The sequence below is a fragment of the Caloenas nicobarica genome, chromosome Z (genome assembly GCF_036013445.1).
Source record: "Caloenas nicobarica isolate bCalNic1 chromosome Z, bCalNic1.hap1, whole genome shotgun sequence".
Taxonomy (NCBI): domain Eukaryota; kingdom Metazoa; phylum Chordata; class Aves; order Columbiformes; family Columbidae; genus Caloenas; species Caloenas nicobarica.
The window spans coordinates 108998232-109024454 of NC_088284.1; the positions used below are offsets into that span (position 1 = coordinate 108998232).

The 26223-nt window shown below is 44.4% G+C and overlaps 1 protein-coding gene across 1 annotated transcript; it reads right to left on the reverse strand.

Annotated features, from left to right (window-relative positions):
* Positions 1–857: 857 nt before the first annotated feature.
* Positions 858–24829, reverse strand: ANKRD13C (ankyrin repeat domain 13C). The gene is made up of 13 exons (XM_065657024.1): positions 24329–24829; positions 18848–18889; positions 15224–15328; positions 14587–14672; positions 13058–13103; positions 11745–11811; positions 10240–10384; positions 9374–9505; positions 8917–9078; positions 8148–8227; positions 6570–6668; positions 5853–5953; positions 858–4715 (listed from the first exon to the last, which is right to left on the reverse strand). The coding sequence occupies exons 1-13, from the start codon at positions 24675–24677 to the stop codon at positions 4585–4587; spliced, it is 1545 nt and encodes a 514-aa protein (XP_065513096.1). The 5' UTR covers positions 24678–24829; the 3' UTR covers positions 858–4584.
* Between the last annotated feature and the right edge of the window lie 1394 nt (positions 24830–26223).

The window sequence follows — 26223 nt, forward strand, 5'->3', positions numbered from 1 at the left end:
GAGGGGAGATCAAGGGCTATGTGTAATTAATTTATGTTGGTTTGGGTTATTTTACTAACGACCCAGGGCTGTGTTGTGTCCCAACTGCGCAAACACACGCTGGAGAAACAGGTGGTTTTTGGCCACATTTGCTAATCACACAACTTATTTTTGGTTTGTTGCCTTCAGGAGTGCAGAACGGCACCGTCTGGGCTACAACTGCACTTCAGCTCAACCTTGGTTTCTAGCCAGTGATGTTTTAAGCACTTTCTGTAGCTGCAAACGTCAGTTCTCTTCACCCTTTATAAATATGAGATTATTTTTTTAAGGGTTAGCGATTTCTTACCTGTAAAGGGATGTGCTGGTCTCTGCAAGCTCAAGCTTTGGTGCTTGCAGGAGGCTGGAAGAGCCACTTCAAGTCAAAACTAAACTGAAAAAACCTACAAGGCAAAATGAAACTCCTGAAGTTCCGGGCTTTGCTCTTTAAGTCATTCACAGCTCTTCCAAGAGACAACCCTTACGAGTGGCTGTCACACCTTGTTATTGAAAGGAGAACAATTCTGGCTTTAGGAGATAAAACTTGCGTAATTACCCATCGTGGTTCGGCAAACCCCAAGGGCTCCAACCGCTGCTGCTCCGCTGAACCAGACAGGCCCGAGGGTAAAGAACAGTCTGTACTGAAAACGCAGGATTTTATTTCAAAATGGACCAATCAAATGCCCTTGCAGAACGTAGCACCGTGAACCTGTTCCCTCAGATCGCATCCTGCTCAGAGATGCACATCTACAGTACATGTGGATATATCTGTATCTCCTGAAAAGTACCGGGAGGGGACAGCTAAACTTGGTTTTCACATGTTGAACAGTTTAAGAATCAAAGAGCGTATTTTGGTCTTTATTCTAACAAATGATACAACCAAAAGTTACTATTAGTGAAGGTAAGTTAAAAACATGGACCAGACAACTAGTAAAATGCAAAAAAGTGACATTGTTTCCATGACAATTACAAATTGTAAGGAAAATAAATGTGAAACTGCAGCATTACAGGAAATTTGTTAATACAGATTAAATAATGCAGTTATCCTTGCATGAATTACAAATCAAGAACAAATACATTTAAAAACCAGACGGTTGCTTTGAACATCAACTCAACAAGGTGGGTTTCCAGCACAAATGTATCCAGAGCTTTTTTGTAACAAATCATTTCAATATAGAAATGAAGAATTGCAGTAAAGTGAGGACAGTGACTGGAACAGCAGCTCCTTGAAAGGAAAAACATTCCCTTTGCCACAAAGTAAAGCAATGTTTTGGAAGACCAGTGGAACAGTTTGGTTAAGAAACAACCCCAGGAATTCTTTTGCAACAATTTCTTATTATTATTTCAGTTACCAACATTGATGGCTGACTTTTAATACTTGTTCATAAAACCCACACCTCACAGCCAGCAGAAAACAGCAGAACAGGAGCTCAGCTGCGCAGGGTCAGGGTTCCCTCCTCCGCTCACCCGTTCTCAGCGTCACCCCAAAGGCCACCGCGGTGTCAACGTGGCTGGTCAGGCGATTCCCACCCAAACCGTCGTCATCCCGCTTGTGCTGCCCAGAGCGATGCCCCCACCACTGCGTGTCTGGAAAGGCTTTAGTCCCCCAGACACTCTTATTAATGCACTCCTGGGCACCTCCTTCCCATTAATGTCCCTACACAAGTGACACTGAGGTGTTGCAGCCAACCCACTCCTTGCTGCCCAGCGGCGGAGACAAGCTCTGCAAAACCCCCGCGCAAGTTCGCAGGACAAAACCGGCCCCGAACACCCAGCGCGGCCTGCGGGAAAAGAGAAGGGCAAAAACAAAGTTGTAGAAAAAAACCAAATTTCCAAAAGGCATCTGAGCAGGAGACGCTGGCAGCACCGGCCGGAGGCTCCTCTGCCAGAGACGAACACCCGCCCGCGGAGCCTGCGGAACTTTGCCAACGCCTCCAGATCCACAAACCAGCACAGGGCGACACAGACACCCCGGCAAGCAAAACAAACGACAGCAGATGGAACGTTTCCATGAGCGCTGCCGCCAACCCCGCTGCTCAGCCCCACGTCCCGCTCGCCATCGGGGATTCCTGCGGCGAATCCCTCGGGAAAGCGTGGCCCGGGTGTCCCCAAGTCGCCTTTCAAAGCTCGTCACCAGGAATGCTTCAGACAGAAAACACATCACCAAAAGTCAGAAGGAAATGTACCGAGAAACAGTTGGAGTCTCATGTCATGAGGCCGTCACAGGAACGTGGAAGCTGTCACCGAGCTGGACAGGACAGCGTGAGTCAGATCGTTCAGCTCCGCGGTAAGAACAAAAGCAGCAGCAGGGAACGGTCACCATAATAACGTAAAAATACGACGGCCAAACCTGTGTCCAGCCTTTGCTGACACTCCAAATTAGAGCAAGCCTTAATGTGGCAACCCACTATAAAAAGTTCCTGCAAATCTTAAAATGTATCAAAGTTAGTAGTGTAATCGCGAAGGTTAAAAAACCCACCAGATCTGCAGCCAGAGCCCATGGAAAGCAGAGGAAACGTTTCCACAGACCGCGGTGGGCTCCACCGAACACACGGGCTGCTCCGCAGAACCCGCTGCTTTACGTCGGGCTGCACAAAAAGCTTTGTCTGTTTTTCTGAAGGCCATGGCAGTCGCGATATTGCCTAAAGCACACCGCCCTGGCTACGCGCGCTCCTTCCCGCGGCAGCAAGCTCTGCCACGGCAATCCGGAATAACCAAAACCGCAAAGTAACAAGAAACACGTGGGTTTTTTTCCCTGGAACACTGAGAAAAGGGATTTCTGACATTCACCTTGTGCAGAGACGTTCCTCTGCGCCTGCGGATCCTTCCCAGCCGCGGGTGCCCCGGCCGCCTCTCGGAGCAGCAGCAGGTGGAGATCACGCACACCACACACGTAACGCCCTTCAGGAATTCATAATTACTTGAAGAACAAGTTCCATCATTCCTGCCACATGTTCCACATCTGCTACTGACACCGGATTTCAACAATCACAATTCCGCAGCTCCCTTTGCTTTCCCCCGCTGTAGTTTTTTTTTTTTTTGATTTTGACCGGGTAGCTCCAGCGTGCCAAGCCCGGTCTGCAGAGCAGCCGCCGCTCACCTGCCCGGCGCAGGGTGACAGTGACGCGGGAACGGGATCCACCTGGGCTCCCGATTCCGGCCCACCCGACTTGCCAGGGCTCCGGCAGAGCCGGGGCAGCCGCTCTGGGCTTTATACAGACGGATTCTGCTTTATTGCCTGCGAGAAGCCGCCTCCACCGCTCGCTCAGCCAGGCCGGGCACCTGCACTAGCACTGATCGCACTCTTCAACGTAACGTTTGATATTTAACTCTATTGATTTCCAGAAAAAGTTTTAACTACAGTGCACAAAGAATATAATTTTGAAAATATTTACATTTTTGTACAATTACACCACAGCACTTTAATCTAAATTTCTTAATACAAACAAATAGCACCATTAGCCTTTTGCACAAATTCTTTCTAACAAACCAAGCAGCTGGATTATCATCAAATTAGGAGACTGGAACCACTTGGAATGAGAATCAGCTCAAGAAGCCGGAGTACTGAAATACCTACCCAGTCAAAACATTGAGAGGAAGGAAATTAATCCGGAAGCATCCTGAGGCATTTGCAAATCAAACCTCCCAGTGTGAGCCCTATTCAATGTGCACTACAATTAAACTAACTTCAAGAGAAACTTTTGCTTATATGAAAATTTAATGCTCAAGCTTATTGTTCTAGTAACTTTCTATACATCCCACACGCTCGAGTGGCTGCCGAATGCAAATGCAAGACAACCCAGGCGATGCTCAGCAAGTCTCCTAAGGGAGTGCGAGAAAAGAAGAAAAAAGGGACAATTTGTGGGCGCGGAACCTCAGCACAGCGGCAGAGCCGGCGCCGGGAGGACGGACAAACGGCTCGGTGGGGAGGGGAAGGGCTGCGGAGGGACCGCGCTCCCCGCGCCGCCGCCCGCACCGCGGGACCCAAACGCAGTCGTTTAATGGTCACCATTTGGTTCATTCATCTACAGAAAATGCATTCCTTCTAATATACGTTCAACTAACATTCAAATTACTGAACTATACATAATGATACATAGTTTACAATCCATGAAAGCAAAGCTTGAAAGAATATAATATGGTCACCTTAAGTAGGGTGGGGTGTTTTATAGGGCTAATATCCAGCTAAGACATCTCAACTTTGACGCTAATGGTCCAAGAGTGCTTTTTGTATCACCAAGTAGTGTAAAAAACTTTAAAAACGAACGATAGTCCTCACAGCTGTTACGTGTTCTCAGGGTCGCTGAGGTGTCAGACTAGCACGCTTGCAGCGCTGGATGTACAAAAGTGAGCAGGACACATCAGGAGACTTGCTGTAAATCAGGAACGAGATTAGATGCCCATTATAGTATCAATACATCAGTCATTCGATGCATGTTCCCTTTTGTTCTGGATTATGAAGTTTGTCCCTTCCCTTACGCCCACTTTGCCTGTGTCTGTGGGCTGTGTGCACTGTTTGCTGCCGCCGTGGTCGCTGGTGGGCTGCGCACCAGGAACCTTCCAGTTGAGTTAGAGGTCGGGGAAGCGGCTGGGGTCCTCCTTGTAGTCCTCAGGAATTGTGAAGATGGACTCGTCAAACTCATCGTAACGGAACTCCTGAAAAGTCACAGTGGCTGTGATGGTGGGAAATACAGGAATATCTAGAGAGGAGGCAAAACGGTACAATGAGGAGCCAGGAGACCCAGGCTGACCAACAGTCACCAACCGGTACTGAGGGATTTGTAACTTCAGCGTTGCCACGGTCAGAGACTCTTGTTTACTGTTCTACACCATGGCGATTCAAAGCTCCTACAAAAGGAGGTGGTTTCAAAAAAGTTATTTCAGACTATACTCAGGTACCCTGAGCATGGAAACAATACCCAACTCAATACAACAGCCAAAACCCCTCGATCAGTGGTTTTCCTTTCTTGATGCAGACTGACGTGGAAACCAGGGCGCTGTGGTTTCAGACTGACCTGTTAAACAGAGGACACTGGCCCGAAAGCGACACCGGATAAAATAACCTTGGCACACACAGGCTTCAGCTGAGCAACCCCACACGGAGAGACGAACATTTAAAATGTTTGCTTTAAAATATAACCCCTTCCCAATTTAAATTGAGCCTGAATACTGAAGAGTTATCCTCCGTACCACTGGTTTGCCCATGGACTAATGCAATGAGCCAAGCGAAAATCCAGCCCTCAATAAACAGAGCTGTGCAAACATGATAGGAGATAGAACACGGTCTGTTCAGAACTGTCCGGCTTAAAGAGCTCACTGGTGTGCCAGAAATCCTCTAACACTGCTAAAAGGTATTACTACTTTTTGGCAGTTGATGCTGCGATAATCTATACCATGAATAAATTCCTTTATACATTCCCCTTTGTTAGAACTGCAGTACTTTTCTATCAATTTGTAAGTGAAAAAAACATATTTGCAGTTATCCTTGAGGAAAAATGAATATAAAAATGCTACAAAATACTTAACTTGTGACTGAGATCATCCTTGAATGCGAGGGTAACTCAGCACATCTACACTACCCTTAGAGCAAGGCTGCAGCTTCGGGAAAACGTAAACTACACTGCTCTGTTCCGGACCTGGACTATAGGCACCTTCCAGCTGCAGATTTCCTGCCCAATGTTATTTCCACTCACTTAACTATGTTCTCCTGAAATGTACAGCAACACATTTATGTAAGAGCGTTCTTGTCCAAAACTCAGACGTTTTGAACACACTGCATGAGTAAGTACACGCATTTTGGAAAGGTAAAGCCACAAGAGTTGCTGGAGTCATCTTACCTAATTTTACAGGAAAGCCTGGTGGAAGCTTCATTTGAACAAATTCTCTAAGTTTGTTAAAGTGCTTGAAGGGTGCAATTACTTCTAAAACATTCAACAATCTGAAAAGGAAACCAGATCTCATTACAAATTCTTGTTTCACAAGCTTTCCTTCACGGAAAGATAAAAGTGACCCAAGGAGCAAGGTGATAAAAAAGGAGACGAAAAGTGACATCATGCTTATCTATCTCCTTAGAGCTTCAAGATCAGCATCCTGACATTCAGTTATAATGTATCGTACTACCATAGGTCTACAAATAAACATCGAGATATTAATTTATTGTCCTAATTCCACACAAGTATATAGCACCCCGCCCTCTCCTCCATGGCCAGAAGGAACCTGCCACGGTTTGTATTCATTTAGAGGACATAACTTTGTGCTAAAACTTGTTATGGGCACAAACGTTTCAGAATTCTGTGGAATGAGGCCCGTCGGTATTGTGATAAGTGATAAAGCTGTCAAACCTCTGGCCTTCTCAAGGGAGATCCGCGCTTGGCCCTCCCAACACCAGGCCCAGCAGCACGCAGGGCTCTAGTTCTGAGTTACTGAGCAGCAGGACTTCATTCCCAGGTTTGGAACTGCTGAATTCCCAGAGCCAAAGACACAAAGAATTTTGCAGTTCAACATCAAACATCTCTTCGTACGAATAACATTCATGGCCAATCATTCTGACTTACGATTCAATCCCTAGGGGAAATTCCTGGCTCATCGCTATTGTGGCTTTGAAGGTTTTCTTGCTTTCTTTGCACACCAGCTCTCTGCCCAGGTGAGGAGCTCTGCAAGAGGGACGGGGGGACACACAGTCAGTTTTGCTCTCAGGGGAACCTTGGCTTGAAAGACAGGAAGACAGACTCAGGTTGGAAATGTCAGTAAAGAATCCCTACAATAAAGCTAATGCTTTAAAATAACAGCTGTGCATTGTGAAGATGAGTCAGTAACCACCGTAATTTAGAGTTCTGCTAAACCTGGAGACAAGACAAAAACAGGGAAAGGACTTAAAATCCTTCAAATAGCTCCCCATTAACATTTTATCAAAAAAACACTACAGAAAGACATGACAACTACCCAGAAATACATACAGCTGATTTCAGATGTTAATTAAAATCGTCTATATGTGAGCAAAGTACCACGTGGAACTAGAAAAATGTTCATTTGCTTTCAGCCTAAAATGTGAAACAATCTCAGAGAAAGTGGAAAAGTTCCCATCACTAGGAGGCAATACTGGAAACCACAGGACAGAAAGTTCTGCCATAGGAGCGGAATGGACAGGTGACAAGATAGCAGACCTTTCCTCTTTTGCTTTACATTAGCTAGAAACCTAATTTCCCATTAAACTCCCTTCCGTTAATCTGACTATTAAACAAAGCAAAATCTTACATACATATTTCTGTCCCAATAGTAATCGTTCAAGTATAACCTATTTATTCCGCTTAAACATTCATTCTATCTCAAATACATTAGATTAAAAAAAATCTACAAAACCCAAACCAGACACCTGTGGTTTTTTACTAAGCCTGTACTGTCATATCATCATATTCCCCGGTAACACCCGCAACAGGTGAGGCTGATACTCTGGAGAAAGGACTTTCATCATTGGTACTTATGTGAAACACCCAGTACGTTTTTTGCTCCTTCTCCACAGAGCAGCTGGACAGCACAGAGCCCCAGGAAATCAGCTGCACCGCCTGCACCTTCTACAAGCCAAGTGCTGTAAATTAATTCAAATTATGGCTGTTTGCTACCTAGCTACACCCCTGGAGTATCTTGCCAAGATCTAGCCAGTGCTGGGGGATCTGCACCTCCCCGTATTCCAGAAGGGTACATCTTTGTACACGGCCAGTGCTACCAGTCTCATTAAATCCTAAACTTTCATTTTAACCATGGTGAATTGCATTATTCATTGCTATCGTAAGATAAATCAGTTGCAGCAATGAATTTGTCAGGAATTTTTCCTTAAAATAAAACGCCGGCTTAGATGTGCATATTTTCAAAATGTTTACATTTCAAGCCATGGCTATCAGGTAGACACCCATCTGCTATTTTTTAATCACGAGCGGCTGCAATAATCCTGTTAACATACACAGCTATCAGCTTCCCAGCCAGCCTACTGACAAATTAAATGGCCGAGACATGAAACCCAACATTCCTCTGTCCCCAGACAACTACGAACAAAAAGCACCCACGAGCTAGAGAACACACCACAACCCCAAAGCAACAAGCTCCGGCAGCTCATGCCACTAAACCCCGATACTCACTTTCCGTTCTCCGCAGAGATGTACTCTTCCCACGTAATGGTGTTAGGGGACGGTGGAGTGAGCGACTGCCGGCGGACAGGCTGTTCAGAGAAACACGGCTTAACCCTTTATCTCGCCTTAGATTCCCTTAGAATTTTGCCATGCAAAAGGTACAATTGTATAATACTTTGATTCTAGAACAGTAATATGGTCTATGCAGTCTGGGGGCTCTTGGCCTCAAACTGTCTTTTACATAGAAGCTGGCTGGTTTAATCCATCAGTTAATCAGTTCATTCAAGTGTCTGAATGACAGGCACAAGGCACATGCTGATACAGAAATAAATTAATCATTTTTCAAAGGCTGCATGCGTGTGCCCAGATGATGTGTGGCTCATTCTGAATAGCTCTTGATTTTGTGGTGATAATAACAGCCTTAGTCCATTTCAATGAAGATAAAGGAAAACACGACTGAAAACCAGAAAGGCATTCTAAGCAATAACCACTTGGTCTAGAAGTCAGTGATTTGCCACAGCCAAACCCGTCATCTTTTACTAAGAGACAAATTAAGACTGAAATATCCAATATAATCACAGAAATTCCCCAATGTGTGCACTAATCAGGATAATTCATTAACATATCACCATGATTATACTTGTAGATCATCTTTGTTGTTTTCGAATTAAGACAATCAGAAGAAAAACGTTCTTTATGGATTTTGCTAAATGGCTGGTGTGGAAGATTATTCTCCTATGCAAAAATTCACATACTGTGAAGAATTCCTTAAGTATACCTCAAAATTTTGTTCCATTAAGTTGCCACCTTTGCTTAGGCTCTCCATGATCGCTTTATTTCGAAGAATATCCTCCTCACTGAGATGTTCTCTCCTTTTCCTTGATTCTAATACAAGTCCATTCACCAAGTAGAAATCTGCCAAAAAGTTGCCTACTCTTTCCTGCACAAAAGGAATTGGATGTTAACGACTCACAGAATATAAAATAAAAACATTTAAGTTATACATTATCTATTCTCCCCCTACAGTTTGTTATCTGTCTTCCAGGCTTTTTCCTGATGAAAGCAGATCATCATATATATTCTGTGTGGCCAAACTAGTGACGATTGCAGAGGGTAAGGGGAGACCATCTCTCCTTCATCCTGAACCTATTTCACTCTTTACTTCTTCCCCACAAGGCTGCCTGAACTATTTTTGCCTCCAGCAATGCGGTCTGTGCAATTTTCTTCCAGCTTACTGTTTTGTCCTCTCGGAAGAGCCATCCCGTCTGGGCACGCGTGAACGTAATGGATTTGGTTGATAATGTTGCTGAGTAAATATCACTGCTCATCAAAATGTCAACCTCCTCTTCTGTTTCCATCTCAGACTCCTAGAAGAAAAATTCCCAAATACTGAATAGAACTTAATAATGATTACTTCTTCTAAAAAAAAAATCAAAATCAATCAATAAACGTTTTCCTTTGGCACTTTTCCCAGAAATAGCATTTCCTGAGTTTTCAAACTGTTTCATAGAAGCTCTGGCCGAACTGTTACCAAATAGTTTAATCTCCAATATTAACGCAAATAAAGCATCCAAGTGTGATTCACCCAGAAGCTCAGCAGCCACACCTTTCCACAGGCAAAGATCCACACGCTTAAGTGATTGGGGAAAAAAGCTGGAATTAAAAACTGGACTAAATAGGAGGGGTCCAACGAGTCGTCCCTTGTGTTGTTAACAACCGGCCTGGCCACTGAGCGACCAAACGGACGGAAGCAAGCCTGAAAACACACCCCAGGGCACCTGAACTGAACCCACTGGAAAGATCAGAAGTATCAGATGTCATAACTTAAAACATATTTCCCTATTCAGTACGATAAAAGATTTTCCCGAAAGAGTCACATTCCAGCTTTTTCCTCATGTAGCAGTCTGTATTCGAAAGCACTGCTTTTCATAACGAGATTTTATGTCACCTATACAGCTTAAATTATAACAACTGAACAAAAAATTCTTTGGTTTGCATTTCTCTGGAGCTTGTTTGGGTCTTTTTGAGAGAAATAAGTCAGACTCCTGATGCGAAGTAAAAGCTTGAGGTATTTCCCACCCTGCATTCACACAGATCTTACCTCATGATGTATTCGCTGGTAAACTTTTTGTTCATTGTCTAAAACTACAAAAGATTCAGAGGGTGCAGCATCACCGTTAAAAATGAAGCTTAAATCCCCTCGTTGGCACTTCATGTCAGTAAAGTCTATGAGAGTTGTGTCCAGCCTGTGAAAATATACCGGTACTTTAAAAGAAGTTACCCAGAAACACTCAAATACAGTTTTTACAGTCATAACCAAACACACTAAGGTCTACATTTTCATAGGATATTTTGTAAGTGTAGCCTGGATGCAAAAATAAAAAAAAATATGCTATTAACAATCGATAAGTTTCACATTATAACCTCTCTACCATTACAAATGCATCCCAAACTATTCTTACATTAACTTCGTAGGCAAAGGTCAAGTTTTCTGGAGAAAACTTTATTTCAAAACTGCCAGCACGAGGAAGCGACAGAATTTATACAGTATGTGCTCCAGACTGAGAACTACAACCGCTCCCTGTGGTCAGCATCCTGCTCTACAAGCAGCAGCCACTGATCCGAGTGACAATATTAGGACATGACCCAAATTACGAAGAGGATTACAAAACAGTCTGATTTTCTTTTTTATTTGACTTATTTTAGTTGCTATTTCTATTTTTCGCCCCTGAGCAGCACAAAAGAAATGTTTCTGCTGACCTAATAACTAGAAGATGGAGCCAAGGACAAAGATCTCTCTAGCAATTCATATCCATTATTGCTAGAATATTTACTTCTTCAACAAAATGGTTAAAGAACCTGAATTTAGCGCACATTTCAGCTTTAAGTGGTCACGTATTGGCCTCTGATTTCAAGGAACAATCTGCAGCTATTTCCACCTGTGCCACTCTCGTGCCTCCCAGTCTCGGACCAGCAGAGCACATAGGAATGAGACGAGAAAAATTGGTCTCAGACTCAAATTTGACCTAAAAAGTCAGTTCGTGCAGCTATGCTCACAGCTTTAATAGAACTATAGACTGAATCTTTGGAATCATATTCTTGACTTTTTGTTTTAAACCTTACAACCTAAAGCAAAGACAGAAAAGGCATTTGAATTCAAAAGCCCAAACTAAACCAGTTGAAGAGCTGAGCTGGGAAAGACTCGTGGAAGCGCTCCACGGAGTTTGGGAATCTGTCACGGTAAGTGTATTAAAAAGAGAAACTACACCACTTTTTAATGGCATAAGCGAGCAGAAACATTTCTCCACAAAATACTGAAAGCCCATTTATTAGAAAGTATGTTAAAAATATAAAATACCCATTTTTCAATTATGGAGCTGTCTGGTAGACAAAGCCTTATACAGCTTAACTGCTTTTCCTTCATGTTTTACGTGACTCAGGAACTGAAGTTAAACTCAGATTAATAGAGAAAACAAGAATTTCCAAGGCCTGCTTGCCTCTGAATGGCACTGCCCAAGGCGATGCTGCCGCACACCAGAACCCACCTTTCACTAACACGCAGACATTCCTGCCTTAGGTAACACACACTGTAAAATCAGCACTTACCTGATATTTATACCTTGTTTGTGTATTTTACATGCATCAGAAGGCAGAATTCGGGAAAGTAAAGGCACTAGAGGCAGGGAGAGAAAAAACACAATTAGGACAGAGAGGCTCCTCTGGAAAGTATTTCTATTACAACTATACCGCGGTTTGAATTGCAGTGTATTTTAATAAAATACAGCACACCCATTATCCACCAGAATCTCAAGTTTCAAATACCAGGGGTTTTCTATTCAATAACTGCAAAATTGATTTGCAATTGCACAGATAATTTCAGAATCGGGATGTAATTGAAAATGTCCTCAGCCACAACTAAATCATTCATAAATTGCTATAACTCACCTTCTAGCTGTTTGAAATTTTAATTCTATGGTTTCGTAGTTTACTTATCTATTGTACCGACTGCAATCCTAGCTGCAATTACAGCAGAACACCCTCAAGCAGGAATGAAAATCCAATGCACTAAGCTTAAAACCTCAAGCAAACATTAAACCACCAGCGGAACTGAGAGCCCGCCCAGTATTGTGGGATGGGCATGAGACTGCAGCTGTCCTTATTCCAAAAGGGACCATTTATATAGCAATAAAACCAATCCAGCACAATGGCATTTCAACCCAAAGAACTACAAAGAATTCAATGCGCAGCGCACGGTTGAGCACCTGGAAAAATGAGGATTTTGTTCCATGTCCGTCCAGTGCTGGCAGCCTGGCTAACTAACTGAAATTTCTACCAGGAACAGAAGGGATCACTTCGATACTTTTACATTATTCACACATGTTGATCATTGTTAACATATTTTTGCTAATTTATTTAGATTTTTCTGCTCCAGGGGAGGGGGAGATTGAGAAAACACTCAACATTATATAGTCACATGAAAGAAATGTTGAGGTTTGAAGAACCACCACATAGTTGCACTTAACTGGCAGTCGCCATTCAGAGCATAGGCTGAAATTCCAGAAATTAAATGCCCCAGGTCCAGTTACTCAACTAAATTGTTCAAACCGCTGCTCTATGGTGACACCAACTGACCAGATAAATTTTAATATTTTCCTTTTCTAATAATCAATTTCTTAAAGTAAACAACAGCCCCATGTTGTGTCATCAGATTATAGAACAGAATTCAGCTCCAAAAAAGAGTAAACAAAAATAATTCAGAAAAAAAAAAGTTGTCTGTCCTTTCTTTGTAACTTCAATCTTGAGAACGGGATTGGGAATTTTCCAACACGCAAACCAGAAGAGAATTCCAGCTTGAGAGAACAAGCATGCTGAAGACTGATTATATTCTCTCCCCAGGAAAGAAATATGCAGTTGCTTACCCCAACTTTGAAAATCCCAGTGAAGTTCTAGGTAGAAGTCACCTAGCTGAGATTAAAAGAATATATTAATATGCTTTTAAGTCTAAACAACAACTGTAAAAATTGCTGAAAGACAGGCAGCTGTGTTTTGCCAAATGGAGAAAACTTCTCTAATGTTTGTATTTGAATTTATACTGAACTTAAACGTTTCTGAAGCTTTAACAAGAGCATAATCAATAACAATAGAATTAGGTAACTCATTTGAACTATCCATTTTTAATGAATTATTGGAAAGAATAATTTACACAGCTATTAAGCTGTGGATTGTAAAAGATTTATTGTAAATATAGGTTTAAAAAAAAAAAAAAAATCTGTGGAGCTCTTTGCGTGCTTTGAATGACCACATCAAATCATACGGAATTATATGTGCTGGCTTAAATTAATCGGTTGAGCTTCAGATAGCAGTATTCACATACAAAAATTTCAATTTATCTTCTGGAAATACGCTTAAGTACTTATATAAAAATTCCTCTACCTCCATAAACACACTCCAGCCAACCCCTTTAAACCGTACACAAGTAAAAGCAAAGTGAGGGGTGACGACTAAAGCAGCAGATGTTGGTAACACAGGGAGGCAGCCTCATGCTGCCACCCCACACAGAAGAAAAACGCAGGACAGGACTCTGGGCCAGGCCTTGCAGCAGCAGGAATAAGGACCAGCAGAGCTGTTTTGGCAAGGCCGTGTCTGCTCGCACTCAAACACCCCGAGCTTTTCACTTCTACACGCAGCAGTTTTTGTCTCGGATCAATGAAAATGTAGGCGTACTGGTGGAGCGTATTCATAGCGTATCACAGACACACTGTGGCTCAGCTGTTCAGATGTACAGTTTAATTAACCAAAGATAAATAATTGGTTTTCTACAAGCCCATACATATTTTACCACTTGTCTAGGCAGGAGAAGCCCACCCCACCTAAAGGGAAATAAAAACCTGAGGTTTACAACCCCATTTTCAGCACACTAGCAGTAGTCTGAAATGTAGGAAACTGAGCTTTTCTTATTGGTTTCTCTAAATCGAGGAATGTTTTACCAAGCTCAAGAACTGGCTGCTGCATGGACATGGAGAATTAAACCAAAAATCTCCTTCACTCCTAAGCAAGCGTCATTAATGACTGGCGACTAAACAAAAGCAGCAAATTATTCACCAAAAGATTTAAGAAAGCCTTAAAAATCTAATGATATAGATACAGATTGAAAATACACAATTTAACTTTTAAATTGCAAAGACAGCTAGCATGTCTGTCTTACATAAACCTTCCTATTTGAATTTCTAGAAGTTGAGAAGGAAGTATTATCTTAAAAATGCCTTAAAATAGTTCTGTGACCCCTTAAAATGGACACTGTAAGCCAAGACTGAATTTAAGAGCAAAATAGATTTGTAAATCCAAGTCAAAAACCTTTTTACAGTTTGTCAGAGCGTCCGCACTAAGGGCACAAGCCACTGCTTTCCATCATCATCTGGTTTTGTCAACACAACTGCCTTGAACTTACCTCTTTCAGGGCTTTTAATAATCGAGGTCGCTTTTCTTCAACACTTTCCCTGGATTGCTGTTTAAGCTTCCTTAGGAGTGCTGTAACTAAACAGAAATTAACTATAAGTTAAATCCATTCTATTGATTTGCTATTAACACCTTAGTGTCACTATTTGACATCTTAAAAAAAACCCAAATGTAACATTTCATCAGACTTTGATTAAATTTACTTCAACTTATAGTAATTATACATGGCCTGATCATGACAGGAGGAAAAGCCTCAGTAATTGTTTGTAATCTAAAGTATATGATCATGGCAAGAGGTCTTCTACACGTGTACCAGTAAACATGTGGGTACACACGTGTATGATCGAACAGGAGCGTGTACATCACGTAACATCTACTCCCACTGGGAAAATTCTTCAGCAGTGAGGAGCTGACATGCAGAATGTCATTAGGATATCACAAACTAATTTATTAATATATTACGAACAAGGATAGTGAGTTTTCTGCCACGGGACATGGTAATACCAAATGCTATTAACATTCACCAGTGAGTAGCAGCAGAATAATTTTCCCTTTACTACTTTGTATCTGAAGCGAACGAGTAATTCAGTTCAAGCCCTGTATTTGAGGTGGGGAGCAGAGGTTCTTACTCATCTGTCTGTCTCCGTAGCTGATGGCTTCTGCGAGAGGGCTCCATCCCTGAGCATTTTTCACCTTCACTGGAGCATTGTGGGCTAAAAGCAAGTGGGCACATTCTGTAATAAAATAGTAATAATTATTTACAGTAAACATCAAGGATACAGCAATATAATTCATATTAAAGGAAACAGTAATAAAGCAAGAGTAGTAAATGTTCCATATATTAAATAGTTTATCAAAATACATAGCTGGATTGTGACCTAAACCTTAAACTGACACAAAACATTTATGTAAGTACTTGCAGCACTTCCCTGTTAAATATTAGCACTAAAACCATAATTGGTGATCCGCCACCAATTACACAACCAATGAAGAAACGTCCCTTCTGCTTCTCGTATTTTGCATTTTATAAAGATGCATTTCTGTATGTGCATACACACACAACAGTACAGAACATGCCATCAGCTCTCTCTACTTAATGCACAAAACCACGTATCAAGACACACTTGCTGGTCCTCCCCCTACAGCAGCTGTGCATGATGTTCCTCCTCCCCATCCCAGCCCTCTCCCCAGAGGTCCCTGGGGAACTGATTTGCTAGAAGTGTGCATGGGGACACAGACCTTAGGGAAATCCAGAGAATATTGCATGTTTGGGAGCCGAAGCTGTGGCACTAACACATCCACCTGTGCTGTAACATCTTGTGGCATCTCAAGCTATCTAAAAGCAGCGCCGACACCTCAAAGGCACACGGGCACAGCCACCGCTCAGCCTGCACTGCCTCCTCTGTCTACGGGGAAAAGGAGATGCTGGAAAGATGAATGAGCCTTAAAATTAAGGAGAGAAGAAAGCTTTCAGTGTCTCCGTGTTTTGAATAAGCCGTCCTCATTTGAAACGGTTCTTCAGTTTCTAACTATGGAAAGTTTCCTCACCACATCTCATTAAAACCAACCTGACCCATCCGTAATGACAGAGCAGGGCCGAGCTGGAGCTGTTGGCTGAAGAAAGGTCTCATTATGAACAGGATGGGCAGGCGTGACGGACAGAGGGACTTCCTGCATTATTCTCCTACAGAGTGTTCCAGGAAACCGTACTCATCATTCCAGATGCAGCAATCGTGAGTCACTGGCCAGCACAGTGTTTGGGAAGGAAGAGACACTTCACTGGTGAACGTACTATCTTGGGTGGTAAACAAACCAAAGCCCTGACTACTCTGTCAGCAAACACAGAGAGGTATTTTTACGGTCGCTTAAATATAGTGCCTGACACAACACCACCGCCCCGCAGTCAGCAGGCAAACAAGCTCACATGGACCAGCGGGAGTTTCAGTTAGACAAACAGGACGGCAACTCACCCTGCGCTTCAGAACAGACGGGCTGTCACGCTGCTGTACGCAGCTCAACAGGAAAACAGAAACCAGCCTTCGACACCAGCGAGACACACCAGCACTGCAGGGAAGAGCTGGGCGCTCGGCGCATCAACGACGATGCGGGATCCCAAGGCGAAACAGTAAACCCGGGTATTGTGCTGGACGTCAGGCGCAAACAGCCCTGCTCCAGGCAGCTACAGCAAAACTCAGCACAAGCATCCCAAAGGAGCGAGGGCTTCCCGCACAGGGGGACGGACCACACGGAAAGAAGCCAAGGGTGAACTGCAAACTGAAATCTAAAACATGCAGCCAAGGCGAAAAGAGGTCAAGAGAGAAATGCCTCTCCTTGATATGCTAGCCGTGAGGATAACTCATATCCAAGGAATCTGTCAGCACTGAACAGATTGCTTTTTATCCTAAACCTGAAACATAACGACATTGTAAGAGAGACTTAGAATAAATATTCAACCATACTGAATTAAAGTTGGTAAACGCTCTTCTATCAGTTTTATTAGAAGAGGCGTCTTTGATCCAAATTGTTTGCATTTATTAACGTGGTATGATACTGTTGCAGCTATATGAAAAGCGTCCCCTCATGATAGCTGATCACCTTTTAATCGAAACTACACAACCCCTTCTATGCCCAACAATCCAAAATTGTAAATATAAACAAATGACTGTGATAAACTAAAGCTGGAAACAAACACTGCAACAAGGCACAACAGAAGTCATACACATAGCTGATCCTCATTGCTTGAAAACACAAAGTAGTTACAAAACTAAAATCTATCTTACAAAGAAAATCGCCTTATTTAAGCCTGAGAAATTAAAGAAAGGCTTCTGCCTCTGTTTCCTTCTGCTGCTCCAAGCCTCTGGTCTAGGACCCTCACTGGAAAACAGCAGTTTTGATAAAGCCCCATTTTTTGCAAGTTGAAAAAACCTCCTATCTGTGACTTCCAGCAGGCAGGCACTTGTAAAACATACTTGCGTCGTTGCTGTCTCAAAAAGATTTGCAGATATTTTCTTTTATTTTGTTTTTTAAATTTAAAAATCACTACAGGCTAGATCAATATTGGCAGATTCCAGCAGGCTCTACTGCTGCTGCTTCTGCATAAACCACCTCTCTCCCTCCTTCCTTCAAAATTACTTCCCACTCTAACTCTCAATTATCTTAGATCACTTCCTAGGTATTGCCAAAACATCCTGAGACAACTTATTGCATTTCCTGCATTCCCCTCTCCAAATCATCAGGTGTTTCAGTTAACAGCAGCTCTCATGGATCAGCACCACATGCCAGGCACAGGACTCACACAGCTCCATGAAACCAAAGGATTCTCGTTTCAGTAGTGAAAAGGAATTGTACTGTCACAAACAATCATATTACAGGTTTCTTGAAACATGTCTATTTCTATACTTTCTATTTGAAGTAGAATTCTAAATCCTGTGCCTTGAAATTCTGCTGTAAAGAAATCCGCGAAGGATGTCTGGGAAGATGAGAGCCATGGTGAATCGAGGGGCTGCCCCGTGCCCGCGGCGAGTCGGAAACGGGAATGAAGGGAGTGCGGGGGGGAGCAGAAAGCAGGTGAGCGCTCACATCTCCACTCAGTCATTTTTTCTAGAGGGTGTCATTTTGATTCACTTCACTGGGAAAAGGGTTGTTCAGCACTGCGAGTGAGCAGGTCAGCAACAAACACAGTGACACTACTAACCCGAAAAGTGCTGATAAAGAGACAAGGTATCATCAAACAGAAGTTAATAATCCTTCTGCACCATGAACTGACTGCACATGAGAGACGTGCCTGGATCAGCTCCCCTGCCTACACGTGCCGAGTATTTCCCTCTGATTCGGCTGCTCAGACACCAGACAGGAAGCAGCAGGTGTGCACGCACTTGTCTCCATTGCTTCCAGTTGTTTCTTGATCTTCCGAGTTATTCCAAGTTTCCCAATTTCCTTCTAACTCTGCAAAAAGCGAGGAGCTGGGTACACCCATGGTTTATGTTCTTTGCTCATAAAGAGTCCAACTGCTGCAACTCTTTTCCACCCAACCCAATCACTACCCAGCTCTTTCATTTTGGCCTGAAGAACAGCTCTGATTTCTTCGCCAACTCTTCTGAATCTGTGTGGTGTCTTCTTTTCAGAAAACCTCGACTTTGAACTAGCTTGAAACACAAGACTACGTTCAGGGAAACTGAAAAATCTTTTTTTTCCTCTTGCTCCTAATTCTTCAGGATGATTTAACAGCTCATAAAATTGACGGGTTTACCTACCTTTATGTCCCAGCATCACAGCAAGATGCAAAGGAGTGTTTCCTAAAATAGATAATAGAAATAAAAATATATTAGATCCAAGGTAACAGAATCCATTGCAATTCCTTCAGGTGTTTGCACATACAACTCAAACGTTACGTGTTAAGAAACTTCATTTACGTGACCTAATCAAGGAATCCACTAAAATACACCAGAGCAGTTACAATTTTTTAAGCAAGCATTTGGATTATACTTGTTGAAATAAATATCTCTGAAACACATTTCATGGGCCAAAAGAGCTTTTTTTTAGTTACACCATGAAACTTACTCCAGCCAAAGAGATCCAATTGTATCTTCAAGAATGAGATAACCAAACCTCTATGCTTATCATGGTCGGAAAAGTCTGGTGTTTTACAAAGAATGGCATATCTAGGTTAAAAGCTACTCAAAGATATGATACTGATTAAAATTTTAAGAGCTTATTTTATTAATTTTTCAAAGCTTTAGTACAAGATTTTTACTAGTACAGTATTGGCCAGATTGCGAAGTAACAGTAACTTCACTACAAAAAAGCCTTTTGGTTATTTTAGTACCCTGTTTCCAAAGAAAGCTTCCCAGGTCATTAGCAGACATTACAAACGCCACCCTGTTTTCCTGGCTATGCATATGACACATTTTGTACTTCTGCTCTTCACTACGCACGGTACAGGTACAGAGAGCTGTTTTTCTGGATTAATGCTGCTACAAGAACTCTGATACATTTTATTCATGTAGCTTAAGGACGTAAAATTCTTCCATTTAACTGTGTTACTCTGTTTATATGCTTAAACATTTTTTAGTGGAGTTAATAGAAAAATTTGCTGGAAAACTAATTTATTTTGCAATTATAACAAATGCACTTGATTTTGGGGTTATCTTACAGTATCATGTTAGCAATAAGTACTTGCCACATGCAAAGGATGATGTACCATACATCTAAAAGATGCAATCCAAAACAGAGAGGCTGTGTACAAAGTACTTGCCAGCACATTATCGTATCGTGAAATCTCTGATCAAATTAGACAAAGCACCCCCAGGCAGACTTGCTGAGTGGTTTGGAACGAGCCACTCACCATGTAGTGCAAATTATTCTTGTGGGTCACTAGCACCACCACAGACGGCTACATCTTAGCTCATTATGCACTCTAAGCTAACCTCAAATTTTCTATTAATAGATTTTGCAACATCTGTGAGCCAAAAGATAATTTAGAATACCGGATGCAGCCATTCTTTGTTAAGTGACTGAAATAACAACGTTATTGAGGAGCAAACTTGAGAACAAGCCAAACCACATACTCAGAAAATTCAAATTATGCAAGCCAGGGTAAACATTTTCCTCACAGTATCAAGCACTTCAACAGGATATATATACGCATCACCTCCAGAGAGCTCTTCCAGCACAGATTTTTCTTTGACTTAATGATAGTCTTCACACCAAAAAGTATGCAATTAAAAAATGAGACAGGAAACTTGGATACAACAGCCAAGGGGCAGGGGGAGAGAAGCATGCAGAACAACAGACAGTACAACAACCGAGAAAGCACAGAAACTAGAATCTGTCAATTCCAGAAAAAAAAACCCAACTATTTATGAGGCAGCTGAGAAGAGGCAACTCCTGCTTCCTGGTCTTTGGCCAGTAAGTGCCTGGCAAGGAGGAATCCAAGGTTTAACAAAGATTGGCAAAATAAAATAAGAGGCTGGCTGCTGTGCCGACGGGAGAGGAGCCATGCTAGCAGGGAAGAGCTTTAGGAAAGGGGTAAGAAGGAGACAAACACATAGAAAAGGGACATTACGAAACTTGGGAAGAACCACTGTAATTCCTACTGCTCTGGGCTACCTGGGGAGGTCCCGATGCTCTTTGGGCCAAACAAAATGGGTTTTATCAGTAGCAAATTTAACTCTGACTTATCAGTATAAGCCATCCAAACTGCATAAGATTGGACGTCACAAAATGAAGACATTATGGCGAAGAATCATGCAGGTCATAGAACGTCTCTGTGCAATCTTCAGGTTCTTCCCCAAGCAGGAGAAAGGGCAGAGTTGTTGAAGCAGAAAGATCCTCTTCTGTCTGACCACAGTCTCAAGCAGAGGCAAGTGTTCGCTCTGCGCAGGAAAACCCAAGGAAGGCAAACGCCTTGGAAAAGACGAGAGCGGTGCTGCCACAGTCTGGACCGAGCACCAGCTGCCAACTGTCCCCACGGAGCAGCAGCGGCACTGACCCGGGTCTGAAGCGAGCAGCGGCCAAAGACCTTCTGTGCGTTCCACCTCAGAAACCTGCTGGCTGGAAGGTACCACGGCTCAACCTCTGCTCCTTTGGGAGAGACGGGATCTGCAAATGTAAACCCAGTCCCAGCAGCTGCTGAAACAGGGCCACACTATCACACTCGGCTTGCATTGCAATGATCTAAGTCCCAGACTGATAAATTAATTAGTATCAGTATTTACAGGACTCAAAGGGAACCGCTCCACTGGAATTCTATCACGCTGTAACCTCAAATTCCACCGATCCTAAAATACAAATCATGTTTAGTTGCTTCATCATGGCAAGAACAGCTGTGGCTCCTGTACAACATTCACTATCCAGAGCATACAGAATAATTCCAGGTAAAATTAGTCCAATGAAAAAAAAGGGTCAACTTTAACACTAATAATTTTACCCAGCCAGTACTGGCACAGTGCAACTAAGTGCGTCTGCCAGGATAGGGAAGAGAGTGGGAGAGAGCAGTTTCACTTCTTTCAGTGGCATGGATGCTTCTAACAGCTTGGGGTTTGGGGTGAACCACAGCACAAGCCACAAGTGTCAGATTCCACAAAAACAAGTGGCTTTACATGAGACAGCTGCCGGCCAGAGAGAAGGGAGCGAGCACACAACTGCGTCATTTACCTGTGTGAGAGAGCTGTCACAAAAAGGGCACTGTAAATAATTAAGTGACTGACACATAGTTTTGATGACTTTCGTGCAATTTAATCATAATGATCATGTGTTTGACGTGATCCCTTCTGGACACTGACTAGAACACGAACAGGCACATACTTGAACAAGCGCGTCCAAATTCATCCTCTTTCGGCAACAGCTTGATTCACCGTATAAACAAATCTCACGGTTCCCTTCCATCTAAAGACAACTTCGTCAATATCTATAGTTTTGGGAAATGAGCATATGTGCTTCCCTCCCCAAGCCACCCAGCCTGCAGGGCCTGGCTCCCAGGGAGCAGTGACAAACAGCGCCAGCAAGCCAGGGCGCGCAAACAACCACCGTGAAGTACAGCACTTGTCCACAAGCGTGTGCACATGTAGCTTTTAACCTCTCCTTAGGCACCTGGCGCTCCTACAAGGAAGCCGAGTCTGTTTGCCAGGAGTAATTTGGCAAGAAGAGAGGTCTATTCCAGAATATAACGTGTTTTTATTCTGAATATATGCTTAAGCTCTTAAATGCCTATTATAGGAAAAATAAAAGTAATCTAATAGATATACACACAAGCTTCACCCAAGAAACTCATTGTTTTTGGAATAACGATACTATCTTCCGATGGGTAACGTTTTTGGAGGTTAATTTAGAGAGTGAGCCAGGGCTGCACTCAATTTCCAGACACAGCCAGCGTTTGTTTTATCGGAACACCAAGAGTTTAACATTCTACAGGACCTGGCTTTTCTGCACTTAACTGCACACTAAAAATGGGACTGAATCATAAACAATAACTGTTACTACAAGTTCTTTCTTCCCTCTGTCACTTCCTTATCATGTACTAGGATCCTTCTGGCTTAGTTCTGACTATAATTGTAAGCTGAAGTTAACTACCCCAAATAACTCATAATTCAAACATGTAAACAAGTGACAGATGGATTCAGGCAGAAAGAAAACAATAACAAGGAAATATTAGTCAGACCTTTGGTATGTCAAAGACACCAAGGGTTTTGTTGTTGTGGTTTTTTTGGAAACTGAAGAGCAAAGTAACACTTACAGTAAAAACGTGGAGGAAGATAATGAGAGAGAAATCCCCAAAGCATTCCTATTGTAAATAACGCCGAGAAATCAGAAAGACGGTCGTTTGAAATTTTTATATATGTGTGTGTGTGTGTGTGTGTGTGTGTGTGTGTGTATACGTATTAAAAAAAAGGACTGTATCAATGTCTGTAATAGCAGTGCAGCAAAGATGGCTCAGGAAGTGCCTCCAAAGCAAAGACATTAAACTTATGACGAAAAGTTATTTGATGAGGAACTGGAGGAGGTGTAGGGGAGAAGGCAGCAGAAGGAATACACGGAGTGAGAAAATTTCTTCCCAAGTCTGTTGCTTTCATTCTACCAGTATTTGCTGCAACGTTTGGAATGAAGACGACAGGATAAATATATCTGTAGCTATATTTATAACAACGTTCTTAGAAAAATGTTATGACAGTTGTAAGAAATACTCCTCCCTGTCTTGACTGAGAAAACTGAGCTGTCTGTTACTCCACATACATTAGTCCGTGTTTCCGAGTGCCTCCTGTTACCACGGACAGGTCTTTTAATTGCCAATTACATTATTCTTCCCATCATACCGGTCCCAAACACTGGTCTACCTTAATGTTCCTTTTTATTTTACATAACAAGTAAAACAAAGGGAACATTTGTGTCTTAGTCAGAAAACGAACATAACTGTACCCTTTAATCACTTCTCCAGATCCCACATGTGGTACAACTTAGCGTTCTCCAGCAGAAACCTATCATGTTACTCTTGAAATAGGTAAAAACGTAGAGGTGAAAACTAACCACGAAACTTAAGCTGACTTGTAAGGCTGGTATATTTTTCAACAATGTAAAACATTCCCCAAGTTTAATGTACTATTTTAAAATATCGTCCTAGCAAGATTTTAAATATTTATGGACTAGAGGGCATCACAAGGATCGTATTTCTGCCTCTGGAACTGCCACTTCTGTGTCCAAAGCAAGCTTGCAGAGGAGCAGAACACAAGATTTTGGCTCTTTCAAGTTCCAGAACTAAAGGATTTCAGAAAGAAAAAAAAGTTTGTTTGTTTGAAAAACCAAAGACAATTCCACCAACAGCCCAAGGAAGCCCTCCTGAGCGCACTCCTCATCTCCAAAAGCAAAGAGGTGACAGTTCAGGCACTCTAAAAAAATATATATATATATATGTATATATATTTTTTTTTTTTCCAAATGAAGTAGGCATTTGGACATGAAGCAACACCCGGAGGGAGGAAGCTCTCCCAGCATCACGCTGTTACAAAACCCGCTCCCCGCGCTCACTCATTTTACCAAAATCCCAGCAATTTTCCAGGCGTGCGGCCGCACTCCTCCGCGGACCCCTTCACCCTCTGCCCCTCGAACCCCCGGCGAGAAACGAACACCGGAGAACGCAGAGAAACGAGAGAAAACAGGGACGAGGGCCCGGGCCGAGCGGCGGCGGGAAGCGGCTCCGCGGGTCCCCAGCCGCCCCCCGGCCCGGCCGTGCGGCCGCTCACCGTGCGTGTCCTTCTGCCCGATGCCCTGGGTGCGGATGAGCGCCGAGAGCCGCCGCACGTCCCCCTTGAACACGCACTCGTGCACGGGGAAGCTGGCCGGGCTCCGGTCGGGCTCGGCGGGCGGGCCCGTCCCGCCGGCCGCCGGGCCCCCCTTGAGCGGCAGCCGGTGGTGGTTGCTGAAGACGCGGTGGCCCCCGGCCCGGCCGCCCTTGCCGCTGCTCCCGCGCCCCCCGGTGAAGATGCCCCCGGGCGCGGCGGCCGCCTCCTCCTCGCCGGGCGCCAGCAGGTCCCCGTCCTCCTTGCCGGGCTTGTGGTCCCTGCGCAGCGAGCGCAGCTTCTCTCCGGTCATCGCCGGCGGCGCGGCCCCGCCGGGCGGGCTCGCCGCAGCCGGAGGGTCGATGCGCTCAGAGCCGCGGCGGCGAGTCCCGTCCCGCCGGCATCCCCCGCCCGCCCGGAGCCGCTCAACGGCCCGGCAGCGCCGCCATCTTGGCCGAGTGCTCCCGCGAGAGGCGCGGGGCGAGGGCGAGACTTGCCCGGCACCGCGAGACGGCGGGAAGAGGCGGCGGAGGCGTGGGGACGCGGGTTCGATACCGCCCCTCGCCCGGCCCGGCTGGGCGGGCTCCGGGAGGGCCGGAGCCTGAGGCGAAAGCCGGGCCCGCGCTGCCGGGCAGTCCCCGCCGGCCGGCTGCTGGCTCTGGTTTGGGGCTGCGGTTTGTCCTTGTGCACACGCTAATATGTATCCGGCATTTCTGGGGAAACAGCTGCTCCAGCAGGACAGGGAACTGCTGGAGAGAGTCCAGCGCAGCCACCGAGATGCTGGAGGGAGTGGAGCATCTCCCGTGTGAGGAAAGGCTGAGGAGCTGGGGCTCTGAGCTGGAGGAGAGGAGACTGAGGGGTGACCTCATTCATGGTTATAAATATATAAAGGGTGGGTGTCAGGAGGATGGAGCCAGGCTCTTCTGGGTGACAACCATGATAGGACAATGGGTAATGGGTGCAAACTGGAACACAGGAGGTTCCACTTAAATATGAGAAGAAACTTGTTCCCGGTGAGGGTGCCAGAGCCTGGCCCAGGCTGCCCAGGGAGGTTGTGGAGTCTCCTTCTCTGCAGACATTCCAACCCGCCTGGACACCTTCTGTGTAACCTCATCTGGGTGTTCCTGCTCCGGCGGGGGGATTGGGCTGGATGAGCTCCCGAGGTCCCTTCCAACCCCTGACATCCTGTTGTTCTGTGCTTGTGCCGGCAGTGCGGGCCTGCCCGGTCTCATGGGTACCGGGGCACCTCGGGCCGGGCCGCTCGCTGTTCATCCCCAGGGAACTGCGTTTCCAGGGTCTCTGCTGCCCCACAGACCGCACGCCCCATCCCGGAGTGTCGCTGGTGCCACGGCACAGGCTGTGCCTGTGGGAAGTGCCCCCGGGGTTATCTCAGCACCGGTCCAGGTACAAAACCCGCCGTGGGGACTGCAGGGGTTACCCTCGGATTCGAGGTGGTTCCAGGAGCGTCTTGGTTTGAGGTTTAGTTATGCAACTGTACAGACAACAGCGTATGTTCTGTGTGCTGCGGCGTGCCAGAGGTGTAAACAAACCGCACAACAGTGTAATAGGTGACGTGAGCCAATTCCCTTTGTTTGCTAAGAGAGCAGAGGCTCCGGGTCGCTTCCCAGGTCACAAAAGGTCAAGGGGTTTCTCAACATGGCCTCAAGGCAGCGTTCCCACGTCTCTGCCCGTGCTCCCGAGAATCCCTTGTGAGCCAAGAAACAGGCTGATGCTGTTGTGCACAAAACGTCGCCTTGTCCCTGCACTGTGCACCCGTGTCCTTTGTGTGGCTGTTTCATCCACCGAGGGAAAGGGAAACGGAAGGAACCGACCCAGCCTGATGTGTGACTGTGAAACAA

What these genes read in the sequence shown, in the direction of transcription:
- ANKRD13C (XM_065657024.1), bottom strand. Translation starts at nt 24,677, where the DNA reads ATGACCGGAGAGAAGCTGCGCTCGCTGCGCAGGGACCACAAGCCCGGC. An exon ending in TGTGATGCTGGGACATAAAG is followed by an intron (nt 15,329 to 18,847) that starts GTAGGTAAACCC and finishes ATTTTATTACAG; the next exon opens with AATGTGCCCACTTGCTTTTA. An exon ending in CTACGGAGACAGACAGATGA is followed by an intron (nt 14,673 to 15,223) that starts GTAAGAACCTCT and finishes ATTTCTGTTTAG; the next exon opens with TTACAGCACTCCTAAGGAAG.